Source organism: Ammospiza caudacuta, chromosome 9 (genome assembly GCF_027887145.1).
Source record: "Ammospiza caudacuta isolate bAmmCau1 chromosome 9, bAmmCau1.pri, whole genome shotgun sequence".
Taxonomy (NCBI): Eukaryota; Metazoa; Chordata; class Aves; order Passeriformes; family Passerellidae; genus Ammospiza; species Ammospiza caudacuta.
In genome coordinates, this window is record NC_080601.1 from 35554832 (window position 1) to 35577624 (window position 22793).

General features: G+C 58.7%; 5 protein-coding genes across 5 annotated transcripts; all 5 read left to right on the forward strand.

Annotated features, from left to right (window-relative positions):
* The first annotated feature begins 1329 nt into the window (after nucleotides 1-1329).
* On the forward strand, nucleotides 1330-2974 carry LOC131561632 (PHD finger protein 7-like). Its single transcript, XM_058810995.1, is given in 6 exon segments — nucleotides 1330-1443; nucleotides 1445-1581; nucleotides 1815-2081; nucleotides 2288-2401; nucleotides 2543-2735; nucleotides 2738-2974. Coding segments are annotated over 6 exon segments (1062 nt in total).
* A 2646-nt stretch (nucleotides 2975-5620) lies between these two features.
* Nucleotides 5621-7273, forward strand: LOC131561633 (PHD finger protein 7-like). Its single transcript, XM_058810997.1, is given in 7 exon segments — nucleotides 5621-5648; nucleotides 5651-5742; nucleotides 5744-5880; nucleotides 6114-6380; nucleotides 6587-6700; nucleotides 6842-7034; nucleotides 7037-7273. Coding segments are annotated over 7 exon segments (1068 nt in total).
* Nucleotides 7274-9903: 2630 nt separating this feature from the next.
* LOC131561634 (PHD finger protein 7-like) lies at nucleotides 9904-11556 on the forward strand. Its single transcript, XM_058810998.1, is given in 7 exon segments — nucleotides 9904-9931; nucleotides 9934-10025; nucleotides 10027-10163; nucleotides 10397-10663; nucleotides 10870-10983; nucleotides 11125-11317; nucleotides 11320-11556. Coding segments are annotated over 7 exon segments (1068 nt in total).
* A 2646-nt stretch (nucleotides 11557-14202) lies between these two features.
* Nucleotides 14203-15855, forward strand: LOC131561635 (PHD finger protein 7-like). The gene is given in 7 exon segments (XM_058810999.1): nucleotides 14203-14230; nucleotides 14233-14324; nucleotides 14326-14462; nucleotides 14696-14962; nucleotides 15169-15282; nucleotides 15424-15616; nucleotides 15619-15855. Coding segments are annotated over 7 exon segments (1068 nt in total).
* Nucleotides 15856-18497: 2642 nt separating this feature from the next.
* On the forward strand, nucleotides 18498-20150 carry LOC131561636 (PHD finger protein 7-like). The gene is given in 7 exon segments (XM_058811000.1): nucleotides 18498-18525; nucleotides 18528-18619; nucleotides 18621-18757; nucleotides 18991-19257; nucleotides 19464-19577; nucleotides 19719-19911; nucleotides 19914-20150. Coding segments are annotated over 7 exon segments (1068 nt in total).
* Nucleotides 20151-22793: the final 2643 nt, after the last annotated feature.

Below are 22793 nucleotides of genomic sequence, written 5' to 3' on the forward strand. Positions count from 1 at the left end.
GGAGTGACCTGCCCGCACCCACACAGGAGTTCCCTTGCCGGGGGAACCGTCCCGCACCCAGCAGACTTGCTCTCAGCTCTGGCCTCTCCCTGCCAGCCGGGGATCTGCTGGCCCACCTGTGTCCCCTGCCAGCAGATGTTGCCACCAGCCTGCTCCCTGGAGAGCTGGGGCTCAGCAGCACGACAGGCTGCACCACCCCTGCTCAGCCATGCCTCGCACAGCCCTGGCTCACCCACATTCATTTGGTCACAAATACAAATTTTACTCCCAGCAGAAGTTAATCCCATCCCCTCCAAAGAAGCCACTACTGCAACATCACCACTTGCGATGGGCATGGCACCACCATCGCCCATCACCACATATCAGTGCTGCCCATGTCACAGTGGCCCCAGTGACATCATCACCGGGGCCAAAGGCACAAAAAACGCCTGCACATCAACACCACCCTCAGAGTCGAGGAGAGCTCGTGGAGAAGGAGCTTGCCTGAGGCTGCTCAGGCACCAGGGTAAGTCAGAGGCTTCTGCTGCCTCTGACACAGCTCACACACATCTCTCCCCTGACTTAGGATTAGTGCACAGTGTGAAGAGGAGAAATGCCAGCAGGGCAGCGCAAGAGACGCTCCAGCCGCTCACCATCAACCTCCTCAGGATCCAAGAGGGCACGGCCAGAAACTGTCCCCAAGGAAAAAGGTGACAGCAGAAGCCTCCCTCCCCACAGCTTCCTGGCACTGGCACACGGCCTTGCAAGGAACTCAGTGAGGAGCCAACAACCATGCCAGGCCCAGGCAGGAGCTCCCACACTGGGCTGAGCTCTGGGCACTTGCTGGGGCAGCCACGCCTGACCTGCTCTGCCCTTCAGCCAGCACAGCACAGACCCTGCAGGGCCCTGGGGCTGATCCTGCATGGACACTTGCCCAGCCCCACAGTCCTGCTCATGCCCGGGGCACTTGCTCTGTCTCTGCAGCCTGCATGCTGTGCCACCACACCCAGGACAACGACATCTGTGGGGACAAGAGAATGAAGTTCAAGCTCTGTGTCCACACCTACTGCCAGGTGAATTCTCTTAGGGCTCCCTCCAGCTTTCAGCCCACAAGGGCCCTGCCTCCCTGACCTAACAAGCTCCCGGCCTTCCCTGCCTTGCAGATCCTCGCCACTGGGCTTTACCCACGCGAGGACGCTGGACGCTTTCTCGTTGGGGACACCAGGCGCATCATCAGGGAAGCAGCCAACAAGGTGGGGATGACCTGGCAGCAGGAGCAGGCAGCTTTGCACCAGGAGAGGCTTCGCCAGCTCCTCCTGCTCCCCAGCAAAGAAGCCCCAGGCCTGGCACATGCAGGGGCCTCGGGTGCACGTGGCTCTGAGCTGGCTCTGCCCACATCCCACTCACTGTCTGGAGATGCAAAGAGACCACAAAGCTCCAGTCCTGACATTCACGGGGCTGGCTCTGCTCTTTCCAGACCTGCTTCATCTGCTGCAAGATGGGGGCCACCATCACCTGCTGCCAGACGGGCTGCGACCGCACCTTCCACCTGCCCTGTGCCCCAGACGGACAATGTGTCACCCAGTACTTCGGGGCCTACAGGTAAGGGCTGCCTACCCTCACCCTCGGAACCCCTGCTTTTCTCTCCAAGCCCTTTACATCTGAGTGAATGCATAAGGCGGGAACCCATGGTTGCCAGCAACGTGCCACACACAGCGACAGAACCCACACAGGGGCTGGGGCTCCCTCACACCTCCTGCACCCACACTGCCAGCACGGCCCAAGGACTCTGCACTTCACCCTTCCCTCACTCATCTCCCCCATCTTCCTCACAGGTCCTTCTGCTGGGAGCACCGCCCACAGCAGGCACTGCGGCCACGTCCAAGCCAGGACAACACCTGCACCATCTGCCTGGACACGGTGGAAGACAACATCTCCTACAAAACCATGGCGTGTCCCGCGTGCCAAGACGCCCGCTTCCACCGGCACTGCATCCAGAGACTGGCTCTGCACGCTGGCATTGACTTCCGATGCCCGCGGTGCCTCAAACAAGAGCCGTTCATGACGGAAATGCTCACCATGGGGATCCGACTCTCTAAGAGGTTGGCTTTTCTCCTCCCACCTCACAAGGCACCAGGCACAAGCACAGTGCCCGCCTAGGGACTGCCCTGCCAGGCCTGCCCACCCTCTGGCCTGTCCCTCTTGCCCTCAGCTCCAACCAGTCCCTGGAAATGGCACAGGCAAAGGAGCAGTGACTGCGGGCATCTGCCTGATGTGGGCCCAACTCTTTCCCTTCCTTCTCTGGCAGACCCCCATCGTGGCAGAGTGACCCAGAGGTCGGACCCTCAGATCAGAGGCATGGCCGCTGCGATGCCACAACGTGCCTTTGTCCAGGTGGCAGGGAGCACACGGAGGCACACGGGTAAGCTGCCAAAGCAGCAATGCAGCCAGCTGAGGGGGATCTGTCTCCCCACAGCCACAGGGATGTACAATTACGCACAAGGGCTCTGCCAGGCACTCCCTGCTCTGACACTTTGTCCTCACCACCTCCTTGCTCCACCAGACCCTGGCAACTGCGGCTCTGCAGCTCCTGCGCTGCTGAGGGCATCCACCGACTCTGCTCCTCTTTGGGGAACAGCACCTGCTCCTGGGAGTGCAGCACCTGTGCTGCCACCGACACTGGTAGGCAACAAAGCATTCAGCACTATGCAATCCACACAGGGACCACGATGGGCCTGGCACCAGGGCCCTCAGCACACAGCTTGGCTCCAGGAGGGCACTGGATACCACAGCGGCCTCTCCTGCCTGCAGCCTGGGGACTGTCCTTACAACCTTCCTTCTGCCTGCCCCTCTTTGCAGGTTCCACTGGCAAATCAGACCTTGTGGACACCAAAACCTCGAGCACAGAACTGCTGACACTGTCCCAGGACACGGTGCTCCTCAAGAGCAGCTGCTCCATCAGCCCTCAGCAGGCCTTAAAACATGGCGACACTGAGGAACAAATACAGTCAGGGGCAACGCACAGCCCTCCTGCAGAACCCTGCACGATCCAGGATGGGCCAGCCCACAGTGCTGACACCTGCAAACCCAGCACTTCCAGCCAAGCAGCATCACAGCTCTCCCAGGGCAAGTGCCCTGCCAAGACCACCAGCTCTTCCTCTTGCCCTCGGTGTGCCTTCAAACGTGGCTATCCGAAGAAAGACAGTGCCTCAGCGGTATCATACGGCCCACCCGCAAAACGCCGCAGGATTGACACTGGGCCAGCCCAGAGTGCTGATGAAAGCAGCCCCAGCACTTCCACACAGCCACTGCCGGGGCTGTCTGAGGGCACTTTGGCTGCCAACAGTCCAGCACCACGGCCACAACGTCCATACAGGCCTCCATGGATCTTCCACGGATCCACGACGGACAACCGCTCCCAGCCTGGGCCAATCCGCATGAGACACGTCTGGCAGCAACAACGGCGGGCAAAAAAGCCCTACAGCCGGCCACAAATACACAGCAGCACCAAATGTCAGCCTGTCTACACCCCCATCACCCTTACCCATCAAAGAAACATAAACACATAAGATAAATAGATATAGATAGTTAAATAGATAGTTAGATAGATAGTTACAAAGATAGATAGATAGATAAGACAGATAGACAGATTATAGATACATAAATACATAGATAAATAGACATACACAAAAAATAAAGTTTTTTTTACACTAAGAGAACTCATATGTATTTCCCAGTCATTTTCTTCAAACTTCCTCCAAGCATCTCTCACTGTAATGAACACGGATCTACGTCCCCAGGGTTGGCAGCACATTCCTGTGGGAGGAGGGGAAAGGGAAGATGGGGGAGAGGCGCCCTGGGAGGATTCTACTGTATGAACATCAATCACCTCTAGTCCACTCCCTCCCTTCTGGAATATTCCCTCTTCCTCGCTCCCCCACCAGACTCTGTAACCACACCACCCTTTCCCCAAATCCTCAGAGGTGTGCCCCCCATCACCCAACATTGTCCTCTCCTCTGAGCCCTCTCCCCACTGCTTGATTTGTACCTCGACCCTGCCTACACTTTCCCCTTTATAAACCCCCTGCCATCCCACTTCGGGCCACCAGCTCACCCCTGACACCGGCTCACTTCAACTGCTCTTGTAGTCCCGATTCCCTCCCTCCTTGGACCCTCGGGCTTCCCCCAGATAAACTCAGTTGGGTTTGCCCCAGTGCCTCGGGTCCTCCTTCACCCCGGTCGCGCCATCCATATCCATCCACGACTGTGCTCACGGTGGACGGCGAGGAGCCGCTCCTCCAGCACCCACCAAGGAGTGACCTGCCCGCACCCACACAGGAGTTCCCTTGCCGGGGGAACCGTCCCGCACCTAGCAGACTTGGTCTCAGCTCTGGCCTCTCCCTGCCAGCCGGGGATCTGCTGGCCCACCTGTGTCCCCTGCCAGCAGATGTTGCCACCAGCCTGCTCCCTGGAGAGCTGGGGCTCAGCAGCACGACAGGCTGCACCACCCCTGCTCAGCCATGCCTCACACAGCCCTGGCTCACCCACATTCATTTGGTCACAAATACAAATTTTACTCCCAGCAGAAGTTAATCCCATCCCCTCCAAAGAAGCCACTACTGCAACATCACCACTTGCGATGGGCATGGCACCACCATCGCCCATCACCACATATCAGTGCTGCCCATGTCACAGTGGCCCCAGTGACATCATCACCGGGGCCAAAGGCACAAAAAACGCCTGCACATCAACACCACCCTCAGAGTCGAGGAGAGACTGCGAAGAAGGAGCTTGCCTGAGGCTGCTCAGGCATCGGGGTAAGTCAGAGGCTTCTGCTGCCTCTGACACAGCTCACACACATCTCTCCCTTGACTTAGGATTAGTGCACAGTGTGAAGAGGAGAAATGCCAGCAGGGCAGCGCAAGAGACGCTCCAGCCGCTCACCATCAACCTCCTCAGGATCCAAGAGGGCACGGCCAGAAACTGTCCCCAAGGAAAAAGGTGACAGCAGAAGCCTCCCTCCCCACAGCTTCCTGGCACTGGCACACGGCCTTGCAAGGAACTCAGTGAGGAGCCAACAACCATGCCAGGCCCAGGCAGGAGCTCCCACACTGGGCTGAGCTCTGGGCACTTGCTGGGGCAGCCACGCCTGACCTGCTCTGCCCTTCAGCCAGCACAGCACAGACCCTGCAGGGCCCTGGGGCTGATCCTGCATGGACACTTGCCCAGCCCCACAGTCCTGCTCATGCCCGGAGCACTTGCTCTGTCTCTGCAGCCTGCATGCTGTGCCACCACACCCAGGACAACGACATCTGTGGGGACAAGAGAATGAAGTTCAAGCTCTGTGTCCACACCTACTGCCAGGTGAATTCTCTTGGGGCTCCCTCCAGCTTTCAGCCCACAAGGGCCCTGCCTCCCTGACCTAACAAGCTCCCGGCCTTCCCTGCCTTGCAGATCCTCGCCACTGGGCTTTACCCACGCGAGGACACTGGACACTTTCTCGTTGGGGACACCAGGCGCATCATCAGGGAAGCAGCCAACAAGGTGGGGATGACCTGGCAGCAGGAGCAGGCAGCTTTGCACCAGGAGAGGCTTCGCCAGCTCCTCCTGCTCCCCAGCAAAGAAGCCCCAGGCCTGGCACATGCAGGGGCCTCGGGTGCACGTGGCTCTGGGGCTCTGAGCTGGCTCTGCCCACATCCCACTCACTGTCTGGAGATGCAAAGAGACCACAAATCTCCAGTCCTGACATTCACGGGGCTGGCTCTGCTCTTTCCAGACCTGCTTCATCTGCTGCAAGATGGGGGCCACCATCACCTGCTGCCAGACGGGCTGCGACCGCACCTTCCACCTGCCCTGTGCCCCAGACGGACAATGTGTCACCCAGTACTTCGGGGCCTACAGGTAAGGGCTGCCCACCCTCACCCTCGGAACCCCTGCTTTTCTCTCCAAGCCCTTTACATCTGAGTGAATGCATAAGGCGGGAACCCATGGTTGCCAGCAACGTGCCACACACAGCGACAGAACCCACACAGGGGCTGGGGCTCCCTCACACCTCCTGCACCCACACTGCCAGCACGGCCCAAGGACTCTGCACTTCACCCTTCCCTCACTCATCTCCCCTATCTTCCTCACAGGTCCTTCTGCTGGGAGCACCGCCCACAGCAGGCACTGCGGCCACGTCCAAGCCAGGACAACACCTGCACCATCTGCCTGGACACGGTGGAAGACAACATCTCCTACAAAACCATGGCGTGTCCCGCGTGCCAAGACGCCCGCTTCCACCGGCACTGCATCCAGAGACTGGCTCTGCACGCTGGCATTGACTTCCGATGCCCGCGGTGCCTCAAACAAGAGCCGTTCACGACGGAAATGCTCACCATGGGGATCCGACTCTCTAAGAGGTTGGCTTTTCTCCTCCCACCTCACAAGGCACCAGGCACAAGCACAGTGCCCGCCTAGGGACTGCCCTGCCAGGCCTGCCCACCCTCTGGCCTGTCCCTCTTGCCCTCAGCTCCAACCAGTCCCTGGAAATGGCACAGGCAAACGAGCAGTGACTGCGGGCATCTGCCTGATGTGGGCCCAACTCTTTCCCTTCCTTCTCTGGCAGACCCCCATCGTGGCAGAGTGACCCAGAGGTCGGACCCTCAGATCAGAGGCATGGCCGCTGCGATGCCACAACGTGCCTTTGTCCAGGTGGCAGGGAGCACACGGAGGCACACGGGTAAGCTGCCAAAGCAGCAATGCAGCCAGCTGAGGGGGATCTGTCTCCCCACAGCCACAGGGATGTACAATTACACACAAGGGCTCTGCCAGGCACTCCCTGCTCTGACACTTTGTCCTCACCACCTCCTTGCTCCACCAGACCCTGGCAACAGCGGCTCTGCAGCTCCTGCGCTGCTGAGGGCATCCACCGACTCTGCTCCTCTTTGGGGAACAGCACCTGCTCCTGGGAGTGCAGCACCTGTGCTGCCACCGACACTGGTAGGCAACAAAGCATTCAGCACTATGCAATCCACACAGGGACCACGATGGGCCTGGCACCAGGGCCCTCAGCACACAGCTTGGCTCCAGGAGGGCACTGGATACCACAGCGGCCTCTCCTGCCTGCAGCCTGGGGACTGTCCTTACAACCTTCCTTCTGCCTGCCCCTCTTTGCAGGTTCCACTGGCAAATCAGACCTTGTGGACACCAAAACCTCGAGCACAGAACTGCTGACACTGTCCCAGGACACGGTGCTCCTCAAGAGCAGCTGCTCCATCAGCCCTCAGCAGGCCTTAAAACATGGCGACACTGAGGAACAAATACAGTCAGGGGCAATGCACAGCCCTCCTGCAGAACCCTGCACGATCCAGGATGGGCCAGCCCACAGTGCTGACACCTGCAAACCCAGCACTTCCAGCCAGGCAGCATCACAGCTCTCCCAGGGCAAGTGTCCTGCCAAGACCACCAGCTCTTCCTCTTGCCCTCGGTGTGCCTTCAAACGTGGCTATCCGAAGAAAGACAGTGCCTCAGCGGTATCATACGGCCCACCCGCAAAACGCCGCAGGATTGACACTGGGCCAGCCCAGAGTGCTGATGAAAGCAGCCCCAGCACTTCCACACAGCCACTGCCGGGGCTGTCTGAGGGCACTTTGGCTGCCAACAGTCCAGCACCACGGCCACAACGTCCATACAGGCCTCCATGGATCTTCCACGGATCCACGACGGACAACCGCTCCCAGCCTGGGCCAATCCGCATGAGACACGTCTTGCAGCAACAACGGCGGGCAAAAAAGCCCTATAGCCGGCCACAAGTACACAGCAGCACCAAATGTCAGCCTGTCCACACCCCCATCACCCTTACCCATCAATGAAACATAAACACATAAGATAAATAGATAAAGATAGTTAGATAGATAGATATATAGTTACAAAGATAGATAGATAGACAGATTATAGATACATAAATACATAGATAAATAGACATACACAAAAAAATAAAGTTTTTTTTACACTAAGAGAACTCATATGTATTTCCCAGTCATCTTCTTCAAACTTCCTCCAAGCTTCTCTCAGTGTAACATACACAGGTCTACGTCCCCAGGGCTGGCACCACATTCCTGTGGGAGGAGGGGAAAGGGAAGATGGGGCAGAGGAGCCCTGGGAGGATTCTACTGTATGAACATCAATCACCTCTAGTCCACTCCCTCCCTTCTGGAATATTCCCTCTTCCTCGCTCCCCCACCGGACTCTCTAACCACACCACCCTCTCCCCAAATCCTCAGAGGTGTGCCCCCCATCACCCAACATTGTCCTCTCCTCTGAGCCCTCTCCCCACTGCTTGATTTGTACCTCGACCCTGCCTACACTTTCCCCTTTATAAACCCCCTGCCATCCCGCTTCGGGCCACCAGCTCACCCCTGACACCGGCTCACTTCAACTGCTCTTGTAGTCCCGATTCCCTCCCTCCTTGGACCCTCGGGCTTCCCCCAGATAAACTCAGTTGGGTTTGCCCCAGTGCCTCGGGTCCTCCTTCACCCCGGTCGCGCCATCCATATCCATCCACGACTGTGCTCACGGTGGACGGCGAGGAGCCGCTCCTCCAGCACCCACCAAGGAGTGACCTGCCCGCACCCACACAGGAGTTCCCTTGCCGGGGGAACCGTCCCGCACCTAGCAGACTTGGTCTCAGCTCTGGCCTCTCCCTGCCAGCCGGGGATCTGCTGGCCCACCTGTGTCCCCTGCCAGCAGATGTTGCCACCAGCCTGCTCCCTGGAGAGCTGGGGCTCAGCAGCACGACAGGCTGCACCACCCCTGCTCAGCCATGCCTCACACAGCCCTGGCTCACCCACATTCATTTGGTCACAAATACAAATTTTACTCCCAGCAGAAGTTAATCCCATCCCCTCCAAAGAAGCCACTACTGCAACATCACCACTTGCGATGGGCATGGCACCACCATTGCCCATCACCACATATCAGTGCTGCCCATGTCACAGTGGCCCCAGTGACATCATCACCGGGGCCAAAGGCACAAAAAACGCCTGCACATCAACACCACCCTCAGAGTCGAGGAGACCTCGTGGAGAAGGAGCTTGCCTGAGGCTGCTCAGGCACCAGGGTAAGTCAGAGGCTTCTGCTGCCTCTGACTCAGCTCACACACATCTCTCCCCTGACTTAGGATTAGTGCACAGTGTGAAGAGGAGAAATGCCAGCAGGGCAGCGCAAGAGACGCTCCAGCCGCTCACCATCAACCTCCTCAGGATCCAAGAGGGCACGGCCAGAAACTGTCCCCAAGGAAAAAGGTGACAGCAGAAGCCTCCCTCCCCACAGCTTCCTGGCACTGGCACACGGCCTTGCAAGGAACTCAGTGAGGAGCCAACAACCATGCCAGGCCCAGGCAGGAGCTCCCACACTGGGCTGAGCTCTGGGCACTTGCTGGGGCAGCCACGCCTGACCTGCTCTGCCCTTCAGCCAGCACAGCACAGACCCTGCAGGGCCCTGGGGCTGATCCTGCATGGACACTTGCCCAGCCCCACAGTCCTGCTCATGCCCGGGGTACTTGCTCTGTCTCTGCAGCCTGCATGCTGTGCCACCACACCCAGGACAACGACATCTGTGGGGACAAGAGAATGAAGTTCAAGCTCTGTGTCCACACCTACTGCCAGGTGAATTCTCTTGGGGCTCCCTCCAGCTTTCAGCCCACAAGGGCCCTGCCTCCCTGACCTAACAAGCTCCCGGCCTTCCCTGCCTTGCAGATCCTCGCCACTGGGCTTTACCCACGCGAGGACACTGGACACTTTCTCGTTGGGGACACCAGGCGCATCATCAGGGAAGCAGCCAACAAGGTGGGGATGACCTGGCAGCAGGAGCAGGCAGCTTTGCACCAGGAGAGGCTTCGCCAGCTCCTCCTGCTCCCCAGCAAAGAAGCCCCAGGCCTGGCACATGCAGGGGCCTCGGGTGCACGTGGCTCTGGGGCTCTGAGCTGGCTCTGCCCACATCCCACTCACTGTCTGGAGATGCAAAGAGACCACAAATCTCCAGTCCTGACATTCACGGGGCTGGCTCTGCTCTTTCCAGACCTGCTTCATCTGCTGCAAGATGGGGGCCACCATCACCTGCTGCCAGACGGGCTGCGACCGCACCTTCCACCTGCCCTGTGCCCCAGACGGACAATGTGTCACCCAGTACTTCGGGGCCTACAGGTAAGGGCTGCCCACCCTCACCCTCGGAACCCCTGCTTTTCTCTCCAAGCCCTTTACATCTGAGTGAATGCATAAGGCGGGAACCCATGGTTGCCAGCAACGTGCCACACACAGCGACAGAACCCACACAGGGGCTGGGGCTCCCTCACACCTCCTGCACCCACACTGCCAGCACGGCCCAAGGACTCTGCACTTCACCCTTCCCTCACTCATCTCCCCCATCTTCCTCACAGGTCCTTCTGCTGGGAGCACCGCCCACAGCAGGCACTGCGGCCACGTCCAAGCCAGGACAACACCTGCACCATCTGCCTGGACACGGTGGAAGACAACATCTCCTACAAAACCATGGCGTGTCCCGCGTGCCAAGACGCCCGCTTCCACCGGCACTGCATCCAGAGACTGGCTCTGCACGCTGGCATTGACTTCCGATGCCCGCGGTGCCTCAAACAAGAGCCGTTCATGACGGAAATGCTCACCATGGGGATCCGACTCTCTAAGAGGTTGGCTTTTCTCCTCCCACCTCACAAGGCACCAGGCACAAGCACAGTGCCCGCCTAGGGACTGCCCTGCCAGGCCTGCCCACCCTCTGGCCTGTCCCTCTTGCCCTCAGCTCCAACCAGTCCCTGGAAATGGCACAGGCAAACGAGCAGTGACTGCGGGCATCTGCCTGATGTGGGCCCAACTCTTTCCCTTCCTTCTCTGGCAGACCCCCATCTTGGCAGAGTGACCCAGAGGTCGGACCCTCAGATCAGAGGCATGGCCGCTGCGATGCCACAACGTGCCTTTGTCCAGGTGGCAGGGAGCACACGGAGGCACACGGGTAAGCTGCCAAAGCAGCAATGCAGCCAGCTGAGGGGGATCTGTCTCCCCACAGCCACAGGGATGTACAATTACGCACAAGGGCTCTGCCAGGCACTCCCTGCTCTGACACTTTGTCCTCACCACCTCCTTGCTCCACCAGACCCTGGCAACTGCGGCTCTGCAGCTCCTGCGCTGCTGAGGGCATCCACCGACTCTGCTCCTCTTTGGGGAACAGCACCTGCTCCTGGGAGTGCAGCACCTGTGCTGCCACCGACACTGGTAGGCAACAAAGCATTCAGCACTATGCAATCCACACAGGGACCACGATGGGCCTGGCACCAGGGCCCTCAGCACACAGCTTGGCTCCAGGAGGGCACTGGATACCACAGCGGCCTCTCCTGCCTGCAGCCTGGGGACTGTCCTTACAACCTTCCTTCTGCCTGCCCCTCTTTGCAGGTTCCACTGGCAAATCAGACCTTGTGGACACCAAAACCTCGAGCACAGAACTGCTGACACTGTCCCAGGACACGGTGCTCCTCAAGAGCAGCTGCTCCATCAGCCCTCAGCAGGCCTTAAAACATGGCGACACTGAGGAACAAATACAGTCAGGGGCAATGCACAGCCCTCCTGCAGAACCCTGCACGATCCAGGATGGGCCAGCCCACAGTGCTGACACCTGCAAACCCAGCACTTCCAGCCAAGCAGCATCACAGCTCTCCCAGGGCAAGTGTCCTGCCAAGACCACCAGCTCTTCCTCTTGCCCTCGGTGTGCCTTCAAACGTGGCTATCCGAAGAAAGACAGTGCCTCAGCGGTATCATACGGCCCACCCGCAAAACGCCGCAGGATTGACACTGGGCCAGCCCAGAGTGCTGATGAAAGCAGCCCCAGCACTTCCACACAGCCACTGCCGGGGCTGTCTGAGGGCACTTTGGCTGCCAACAGTCCAGCACCACGGCCACAACGTCCATACAGGCCTCCATGGATCTTCCACGGATCCACGACGGACAACCGCTCCCAGCCTGGGCCAATCCGCATGAGACACGTCTGGCAGCAACAACGGCGGGCAAAAAAGCCCTACAGCCGGCCACAAATACACAGCAGCACCAAATGTCAGCCTGTCTACACCCCCATCACCCTTACCCATCAAAGAAACATAAACACATAAGATAAATAGATATAGATAGTTAAATAGATAGTTAGATAGATAGTTACAAAGATAGATAGATAGATAAGACAGATAGACAGATTATAGATACATAAATACATAGATAAATAGACATACACAAAAAATAAAGTTTTTTTTACACTAAGAGAACTCATATGTATTTCCCAGTCATTTTCTTCAAACTTCCTCCAAGCTTCTCTCACTGTAATGAACACGGATCTACGTCCCCAGGGTTGGCAGCACATTCCTGTGGGAGGAGGGGAAAGGGAAGATGGGGCAGAGGCGCCCTGGGAGGATTCTACTGTATGAACATCAATCACCTCTAGTCCACTCCCTCCCTTCTGGAATATTCCCTCTTCCTCGCTCCCCCACCGGACTCTCTAACCACACCACCCTCTCCCCAAATCCTCAGAGGTGTGCCCCCCATCACCCAACATTGTCCTCTCCTCTGAGCCCTCTCCCCACTGCTTGATTTGTACCTCGACCCTGCCTACACTTTCCCCTTTATAAACCCCCTGCCATCCCGCTTCGGGCCACCAGCTCACCCCTGACACCGGCTCACTTCAACTGCTCTTGTAGTCCCGATTCCCTCCCTCCTTGGACCCTCGGGCTTCCCCCAGATAAACTCAGTTGGGTTTGCCCCAGTGCCTCGGGTCCTCCTTCACCCCGGTCGCGCCATCCATATCCATCCACGACTGTGCTCACGGTGGACGGCGAGGAGCCGCTCCTCCAGCACCCACCAAGGAGTGACCTGCCCGCACCCACACAGGAGTTCCCTTGCCGGGGGAACCGTCCCGCACCTAGCAGACTTGGTCTCAGCTCTGGCCTCTCCCTGCCAGCCGGGGATCTGCTGGCCCACCTGTGTCCCCTGCCAGCAGATGTTGCCACCAGCCTGCTCCCTGGAGAGCTGGGGCTCAGCAGCACGACAGGCTGCACCACCCCTGCTCAGCCATGCCTCACACAGCCCTGGCTCACCCACATTCATTTGGTCACAAATACAAATTTTACTCCCAGCAGAAGTTAATCCCATCCCCTCCAAAGAAGCCACTACTGCAACATCACCACTTGCGATGGGCATGGCACCACCATCGCCCATCACCACATATCAGTGCTGCCCATGTCACAGTGGCCCCAGTGACATCATCACCGGGGCCAAAGGCACAAAAAACGCCTGCACATCAACACCACCCTCAGAGTCGAGGAGAGACTGCGAAGAAGGAGCTTGCCTGAGGCTGCTCAGGCATCGGGGTAAGTCAGAGGCTTCTGCTGCCTCTGACACAGCTCACACACATCTCTCCCTTGACTTAGGATTAGTGCACAGTGTGAAGAGGAGAAATGCCAGCAGGACAGCGCAAGAGACGCTCCAGCCGCTCACCATCAACCTCCTCAGGATCCAAGAGGGCACGGCCAGAAACTGTCCCCAAGGAAAAAGGTGACAGCAGAAGCCTCCCTCCCCACAGCTTCCTGGCACTGGCACACGGCCTTGCAAGGAACTCAGTGAGGAGCCAACAACCATGCCAGGCCCAGGCAGGAGCTCCCACACTGGGCTGAGCTCTGGGCACTTGCTGGGGCAGCCACGCCTGACCTGCTCTGCCCTTCAGCCAGCACAGCACAGACCCTGCAGGGCCCTGGGGCTGATCCTGCATGGACACTTGCCCAGCCCCACAGTCCTGCTCATGCCCGGGGCACTTGCTCTGTCTCTGCAGCCTGCATGCTGTGCCACCACACCCAGGACAACGACATCTGTGGGGACAAGAGAATGAAGTTCAAGCTCTGTGTCCACACCTACTGCCAGGTGAATTCTCTTGGGGCTCCCTCCAGCTTTCAGCCCACAAGGGCCCTGCCTCCCTGACCTAACAAGCTCCCGGCCTTCCCTGCCTTGCAGATCCTCGCCACTGGGCTTTACCCACGCGAGGACGCTGGACGCTTTCTCGTTGGGGACACCAGGCGCATCATCAGGGAAGCAGCCAACAAGGTGGGGATGACCTGGCAGCAGGAGCAGGCAGCTTTGCACCAGGAGAGGCTTCGCCAGCTCCTCCTGCTCCCCAGCAAAGAAGCCCCAGGCCTGGCACATGCAGGGGCCTCGGGTGCACGTGGCTCTGGGGCTCTGAGCTGGCTCTGCCCACATCCCACTCACTGTCTGGAGATGCAAAGAGACCACAAATCTCCAGTCCTGACATTCACGGGGCTGGCTCTGCTCTTTCCAGACCTGCTTCATCTGCTGCAAGATGGGGGCCACCATCACCTGCTGCCAGACGGGCTGCGACCGCACCTTCCACCTGCCCTGTGCCCCAGACGGACAATGTGTCACCCAGTACTTCGGGGCCTACAGGTAAGGGCTGCCCACCCTCACCCTCGGAACCCCTGCTTTTCTCTCCAAGCCCTTTACATCTGAGTGAATGCATAAGGCGGGAACCCATGGCTGCCAGCAACGTGCCACACACAGCGACAGAACCCACACAGGGGCTGGGGCTCCCTCACACCTCCTGCACCCACACTGCCAGCACGGCCCAAGGACTCTGCACTTCACCCTTCCCTCACTCATCTCCCCCATCTTCCTCACAGGTCCTTCTGCTGGGAGCACCGCCCACAGCAGGCACTGCGGCCACGTCCAAGCCAGGACAACACCTGCACCATCTGCCTGGACACGGTGGAAGACAACATCTCCTACAAAACCATGGCGTGTCCCGCGTGCCAAGACGCCCGCTTCCACCGGCACTGCATCCAGAGACTGGCTCTGCACGCTGGCATTGACTTCCGATGCCCGCGGTGCCTCAAACAAGAGCCGTTCATGACGGAAATGCTCACCATGGGGATCCGACTCTCTAAGAGGTTGGCTTTTCTCCTCCCACCTCACAAGGCACCAGGCACAAGCACAGTGCCCGCCTAGGGACTGCCCTGCCAGGCCTGCCCACCCTCTGGCCTGTCCCTCTTGCCCTCAGCTCCAACCAGTCCCTGGAAATGGCACAGGCAAACGAGCAGTGACTGCGGGCATCTGCCTGATGTGGGCCCAACTCTTTCCCTTCCTTCTCTGGCAGACCCCCATCGTGGCAGAGTGACCCAGAGGTCGGACCCTCAGATCAGAGGCATGGCCGCTGCGATGCCACAACGTGCCTTTGTCCAGGTGGCAGGGAGCACACGGAGGCACACGGGTAAGCTGCCAAAGCAGCAATGCAGCCAGCTGAGGGGGATCTGTCTCCCCACAGCCACAGGGATGTACAATTACGCACAAGGGCTCTGCCAGGCACTCCCTGCTCTGACACTTTGTCCTCACCACCTCCTTGCTCCACCAGACCCTGGCAACTGCGGCTCTGCAGCTCCTGCGCTGCTGAGGGCATCCACCGACTCTGCTCCTCTTTGGGGAACAGCACCTGCTCCTGGGAGTGCAGCACCTGTGCTGCCACCGACACTGGTAGGCAACAAAGCATTCAGCACTATGCAATCCACACAGGGACCACGATGGGCCTGGCACCAGGGCCCTCAGCACACAGCTTGGCTCCAGGAGGGCACTGGATACCACAGCGGCCTCTCCTGCCTGCAGCCTGGGGACTGTCCTTACAACCTTCCTTCTGCCTGCCCCTCTTTGCAGGTTCCACTGGCAAATCAGACCTTGTGGACACCAAAACCTCGAGCACAGAACTGCTGACACTGTCCCAGGACACGGTGCTCCTCAAGAGCAGCTGCTCCATCAGCCCTCAGCAGGCCTTAAAACATGGCGACACTGAGGAACAAATACAGTCAGGGGCAACGCACAGCCCTCCTGCAGAACCCTGCACGATCCAGGATGGGCCAGCCCACAGTGCTGACACCTGCAAACCCAGCACTTCCAGCCAAGCAGCATCACAGCTCTCCCAGGGCAAGTGCCCTGCCAAGACCACCAGCTCCTCCTCTTGCCCTCGGTGTGCCTTCAAACGTGGCTATCCGAAGAAAGACAGTGCCTCAGCGGTATCATACGGCCCACCCGCAAAACGCCGCAGGATTGACACTGGGCCAGCCCAGAGTGCTGATGAAAGCAGCCCCAGCACTTCCACACAGCCACTGCCGGGGCTGTCTGAGGGCACTTTGGCTGCCAACAGTCCAGCACCACGGCCACAACGTCCATACAGGCCTCCATGGATCTTCCACGGATCCACGACGGACAACCGCTCCCAGCCTGGGCCAATCCGCATGAGACACGTCTGGCAGCAACAACGGCGGGCAAAAAAGCCCTACAGCCGGCCACAAATACACAGCAGCACCAAATGTCAGCCTGTCTACACCCCCATCACCCTTACCCATCAAAGAAACATAAACACATAAGATAAATAGATATAGATAGTTAAATAGATAGTTAGATAGATAGTTACAAAGATAGATAGATAAGACAGATAGACAGATTATAGATACATAAATACATAGATAAATAGACATACACAAAAAATAAAGTTTTTTTTACACTAAGAGAACTCATATGTATTTCCCAGTCATTTTCTTCAAACTTCCTCCAAGCTTCTCTCAGTGTAACATACACAGGTCTACGTCCCCAGGGTTGGCAACACATTCCTGTGGGAGGAGGGGAAAGGGAAGATGGGGCAGAGGCGCCCTGGGAGGATTCTACTGTATGAACATCAATCACCTCTAGTCCACTCCCTCCCTTCTGGAATATTCCCTCTTCCTCGCTCCCCCACCGGACTCTCTAACCACACCACCCTCTCCCCAAATCCTCAGAGGTGTGCCCCCCATCACCCAACATTGTCCTCTCCTCTGAGCCCTCTCCCCACTGCTTGATTTGTACCTCGACCCTGCCTACACTTTCCCCTTTATAAACCCCCTGCCATCCCGCTTCGGGCCACCAGCTCACCCCTGACACCGGCTCACTTCAACTGCTCTTGTAGTCCCGATTCCCTCCCTCCTTGGACCCTCGGGCTTCCCCCAGATAAACTCAGTTGGGTTTGCCCCAGTGCCTCGGGTCCTCCTTCACCCCGGTCGCGCCATCCATATCCATCCACGACTGTGCTCACGGTGGACGGCGAGGAGCCGCTCCTCCAGCACCCACCAAGGAGTGACCTGCCCGCACCCACACAGGAGTTCCCTTGCCGGGGGAACCGTCCCGCACCTAGCAGACTTGGTCTCAGCTCTGGCCTCTCCCTGCCAGCCGGGGATCTGCTGGCCCACCTGTGTCCCCTGCCAGCAGATGTTGCCACCAGCCTGCTCCCTGGAGAGCTGGGGCTCAGCAGCACGACAGGCTGCACCACCCCTGCTCAGCCATGCCTCACACAGCCCTGGCTCACCCACATTCATTTGGTCACAAATACAAATTTTACTCCCAGCAGAAGTTAATCCCATCCCCTCCAAAGAAGCCACTACTGCAACATCACCACTTGCGATGGGCATGGCACCACCATCGCCCATCACCACATATCAGTGCTGCCCATGTCACAGTGGCCCCAGTGACATCATCACCGGGGCCAAAGGCACAAAAAACGCCTGCACATCAACACCACCCTCAGAGTCGAGGAGAGACTGCGAAGAAGGAGCTTGCCTGAGGCTGCTCAGGCATCGGGGTAAGTCAGAGGCTTCTGCTGCCTCTGACACAGCTCACACACATCTCTCCCTTGACTTAGGATTAGTGCACAGTGTGAAGAGGAGAAATGCCAGCAGGACAGCGCAAGAGACGCTCCAGCCGCTCACCATCAACCTCCTCAGGATCCAAGAGGGCACGGCCAGAAACTGTCCCCAAGGAAAAAGGTGACAGCAGAAGCCTCCCTCCCCACAGCTTCCTGGCACTGGCACACGGCCTTGCAAGGAACTCAGTGAGGAGCCAACAACCATGCCAGGCCCAGGCAGGAGCTCCCACACTGGGCTGAGCTCTGGGCACTTGCTGGGGCAGCCACGCCTGACCTGCTCTGCCCTTCAGCCAGCACAGCACAGACCCTGCAGGGCCCTGGGGCTGATCCTGCATGGACACTTGCCCAGCCCCACAGTCCTGCTCATGCCCGGGGCACTTGCTCTGTCTCTGCAGCCTGCATGCTGTGCCACCACACCCAGGACAACGACATCTGTGGGGACAAGAGAATGAAGTTCAAGCTCTGTGTCCACACCTACTGCCAGGTGAATTCTCTTGGGGCTCCCTCCAGCTTTCAGCCCACAAGGGCCCTGCCTCCCTGACCTAACAAGCTCCCGGCCTTCCCTGCCTTGCAGATCCTCGCCACTGGGCTTTACCCACGCGAGGACGCTGGACGCTTTCTCGTTGGGGACACCAGGCGCATCATCAGGGAAGCAGCCAACAAGGTGGGGATGACCTGGCAGCAGGAGCAGGCAGCTTTGCACCAGGAGAGGCTTCGCCAGCTCCTCCTGCTCCCCAGCAAAGAAGCCCCAGGCCTGGCACATGCAGGGGCCTCGGGTGCACGTGGCTCTGGGGCTCTGAGCTGGCTCTGCCCACATCCCACTCACTGTCTGGAGATGCAAAGAGACCACAAATCTCCAGTCCTGACATTCACGGGGCTGGCTCTGCTCTTTCCAGACCTGCTTCATCTGCTGCAAGATGGGGGCCACCATCACCTGCTGCCAGACGGGCTGCGACCGCACCTTCCACCTGCCCTGTGCCCCAGACGGACAATGTGTCACCCAGTACTTCGGGGCCTACAGGTAAGGGCTGCCCACCCTCACCCTCGGAACCCCTGCTTTTCTCTCCAAGCCCTTTACATCTGAGTGAATGCATAAGGCGGGAACCCATGGCTGCCAGCAACGTGCCACACACAGCGACAGAACCCACACAGGGGCTGGGGCTCCCTCACACCTCCTGCACCCACACTGCCAGCACGGCCCAAGGACTCTGCACTTCACCCTTCCCTCACTCATCTCCCCTATCTTCCTCACAGGTCCTTCTGCTGGGAGCACCACCCACAGCAGGCACTGCGGCCACGTCCAAGCCAGGACAACACCTGCACCATCTGCCTGGACACGGTGGAAGACAACATCTCCTACAAAACCATGGCGTGTCCCGCGTGCCAAGACGCCCGCTTCCACCGGCACTGCATCCAGAGACTGGCTCTGCACGCTGGCATTGACTTCCGATGCCCGCGGTGCCTCAAACAAGAGCCGTTCACGACGGAAATGCTCACCATGGGGATCCGACTCTCTAAGAGGTTGGCTTTTCTCCTCCCACCTCACAAGGCACCAGGCACAAGCACAGTGCCCGCCTAGGGACTGCCCTGCCAGGCCTGCCCACCCTCTGGCCTGTCCCTCTTGCCCTCAGCTCCAACCAGTCCCTGGAAATGGCACAGGCAAACGAGCAGTGACTGCGGGCATCTGCCTGATGTGGGCGCAACTCTTTCCCTTCCTTCTCTGGCAGACCCCCATCGTGGCAGAGTGACCCAGAGGTCGGACCCTCAGATCAGAGGCATGGCCGCTGCGATGCCACAACGTGCCTTTGTCCAGGTGGCAGGGAGCACACGGAGGCACACGGGTAAGCTGCCAAAGCAGCAATGCAGCCAGCTGAGGGGGATCTGTCTCCCCACAGCCACAGGGATGTACAATTACACACAAGGGCTCTGCCAGGCACTCCCTGCTCTGACACTTTGTCCTCACCACCTCCTTGCTCCACCAGACCCTGGCAACTGCGGCTCTGCAGCTCCTGCGCTGCTGAGGGCATCCACCGACTCTGCTCCTCTTTGGGGAACAGCACCTGCTCCTGGGAGTGCAGCACCTGTGCTGCCACCGACACTGGTAGGCAACAAAGCATTCAGCACTATGCAATCCACACAGGGACCACGATGGGCCTGGCACCAGGGCCCTCAGCACACAGCTTGGCTCCAGGAGGGCACTGGATACCACAGCGGCCTCTCCTGCCTGCAGCCTGGGGACTGTCCTTACAACCTTCCTTCTGCCTGCCCCTCTTTGCAGGTTCCACTGGCAAATCAGACCTTGTGGACCCCAAAACCTCGAGCACAGAACTGCTGACACTGTCCCAGGACACGGTGCTCCTCAAGAGCAGCTGCTCCATCAGCCCTCAGCAGGCCTTAAAACATGGCGACACTGAGGAACAAATACAGTCAGGGGCAATGCACAGCCCTCCTGCAGAACCCTGCACGATCCAGGATGGGCCAGCCCACAGTGCTGACACCTGCAAACCCAGCACTTCCAGCCAGGCAGCATCACAGCTCTCCCAGGGCAAGTGTCCTGCCAAGACCACCAGCTCCTCCTCTTGCCCTCGGTGTGCCTTCAAACGTGGCTATCCGAAGAAAGACAGTGCCTCAGCGGTATCATACGGCCCACCCGCAAAATGCCGCAGGATTGACACTGGGCCAGCCCAGAGTGCTGATGAAAGCAGCCCCAGCACTTCCACACAGCCACTGCCGGGGCTGTCTGAGGGCACTTTGGCTGCCAACAGTCCAGCACCACGGCCACAACGTCCATACAGGCCTCCATGGATCTTCCACGGATCCACGACGGACAACCGCTCCCAGCCTGGGCCAATCCGCATGAGACACGTCTGGCAGCAACAACGGCGGGCAAAAAAGCCCTACAGCCGGCCACAAATACACAGCAGCACCAAATGTCAGCCTGTCTACACCCCCATCACCCTTACCCATCAAAGAAACATAAACACATAAGATAAATAGATATAGATAGTTAAATAGATAGTTAGATAGATAGTTACAAAGATAGATAGATAAGACAGATAGACAGATTATAGATACATAAATACATAGATAAATAGACATACACAAAAAATAAAGTTTTTTTTACACTAAGAGAACTCATATGTATTTCCCAGTCATTTTCTTCAAACTTCCTCCAAGCTTCTCTCAGTGTAACATACACAGGTCTACGTCCCCAGGGTTGGCAACACATTCCTGTGGGAGGAGGGGAAAGGGAAGATGGGGCAGAGGCGCCCTGGGAGGATTCTACTGTATGAACATCAATCACCTCTAGTCCACTCCCTCCCTTCTGGAATATTCCCTCTTCCTCGCTCCCCCACCGGACTCTCTAACCACACCACCCTCTCCCCAAATCCTCAGAGGTGTGCCCCCCATCACCCAACATTGTCCTCTCCTCTGAGCCCTCTCCCCACTGCTTGATTTGTACCTCGACCCTGCCTACACTTTCCCCTTTATAAACCCCCTGCCATCCCGCTTCGGGCCACCAGCTCACCCCTGACACCGGCTCACTTCAACTGCTCTTGTAGTCCCGATTCCCTCCCTCCTTGGACCCTCGGGCTTCCCCCAGATAAACTCAGTTGGGTTTGCCCCAGTGCCTCGGGTCCTCCTTCACCCCGGTCGCGCCATCCATATCCATCCACGACTGTGCTCACGGTGGACGGCGAGGAGCCGCTCCTCCAGCACCCACCAAGGAGTGACCTGCCCGCACCCACACAGGAGTTCCCTTGCCGGGGGAACCGTCCCGCACCTAGCAGACTTGGTCTCAGCTCTGGCCTCTCCCTGCCAGCCGGGGATCTGCTGGCCCACCTGTGTCCCCTGCCAGCAGATGTTGCCACCAGCCTGCTCCCTGGAGAGCTGGGGCTCAGCAGCACGACAGGCTGCACCACCCCTGCTCAGCCATGCCTCACACAGCCCTGGCTCACCCACATTCATTTGGTCACAAATACAAATTTTACTCCCAGCAGAAGTTAATCCCATCCCCTCCAAAGAAGCCACTACTGCAACATCACCACTTGCGATTGGGCATGGCACCACCATCGCCCATCACCACATATCAGTGCTGCCCATGTCACAGTGGCCCCAGTGACATCATCACCGGGGCCAAAGGCACAAAAAACGCCTGCACATCAACACCACCCTCAGAGTCGAGGAGAGCTCGTGGAGAAGGAGCTTGCCTGAGGCTGCTCAGGCACCAGGGTAAGTCAGAGGCTTCTGCTGCCTCTGACACAGCTCACACACATCTCTCCCCTGACTTAGGATTAGTGCACAGTGTGAAGAGGAGAAATGCCAGCAGGACAGCGCAAGAGACGCTCCAGCCGCTCACCATCAACCTCCTCAGGATCCAAGAGGGCACGGCCAGAAACTGTCCCCAAGGAAAAAGGTGACAGCAGAAGCCTCCCTCCCCACAGCTTCCTGGCACTGGCACACGGCCTTGCAAGGAACTCAGTGAGGAGCCAACAACCATGCCAGGTCCAGGCAGGAGCTCCCACACTGGGCTGAGCTCTGGGCACTTGCTGGGGCAGCCACGCCTGACCTGCTCTGCCCTTCAGCCAGCACAGCACAGACCCTGCAGGGCCCTGGGGCTGATCCTGCATGGACACTTGCCCAGCCCCACAGTCCTGCTCATGCCCGGGGCACTTGCTCTGTCTCTGCAGCCTGCATGCTGTGCCACCACACCCAGGACAACGACATCTGTGGGGACAAGAGAATGAAGTTCAAGCTCTGTGTCCACACCTACTGCCAGGTGAATTCTCTTGGGGCTCCCTCCAGCTTTCAGCCCACAAGGGCCCTGCCTCCCTGACCTAACAAGCTCCCGGCCTTCCCTGCCTTGCAGATCCTCGCCACTGGGCTTTACCCACGCGAGGACACTGGACACTTTCTCGTTGGGGACACCAGGCGCATCATCAGGGAAGCAGCCAACAAGGTGGGGATGACCTGGCAGCAGGAGCAGGCAGCTTTGCACCAGGAGAGGCTTCGCCAGCTCCTCCTGCTCCCCAGCAAAGAAGCCCCAGGCCTGGCAC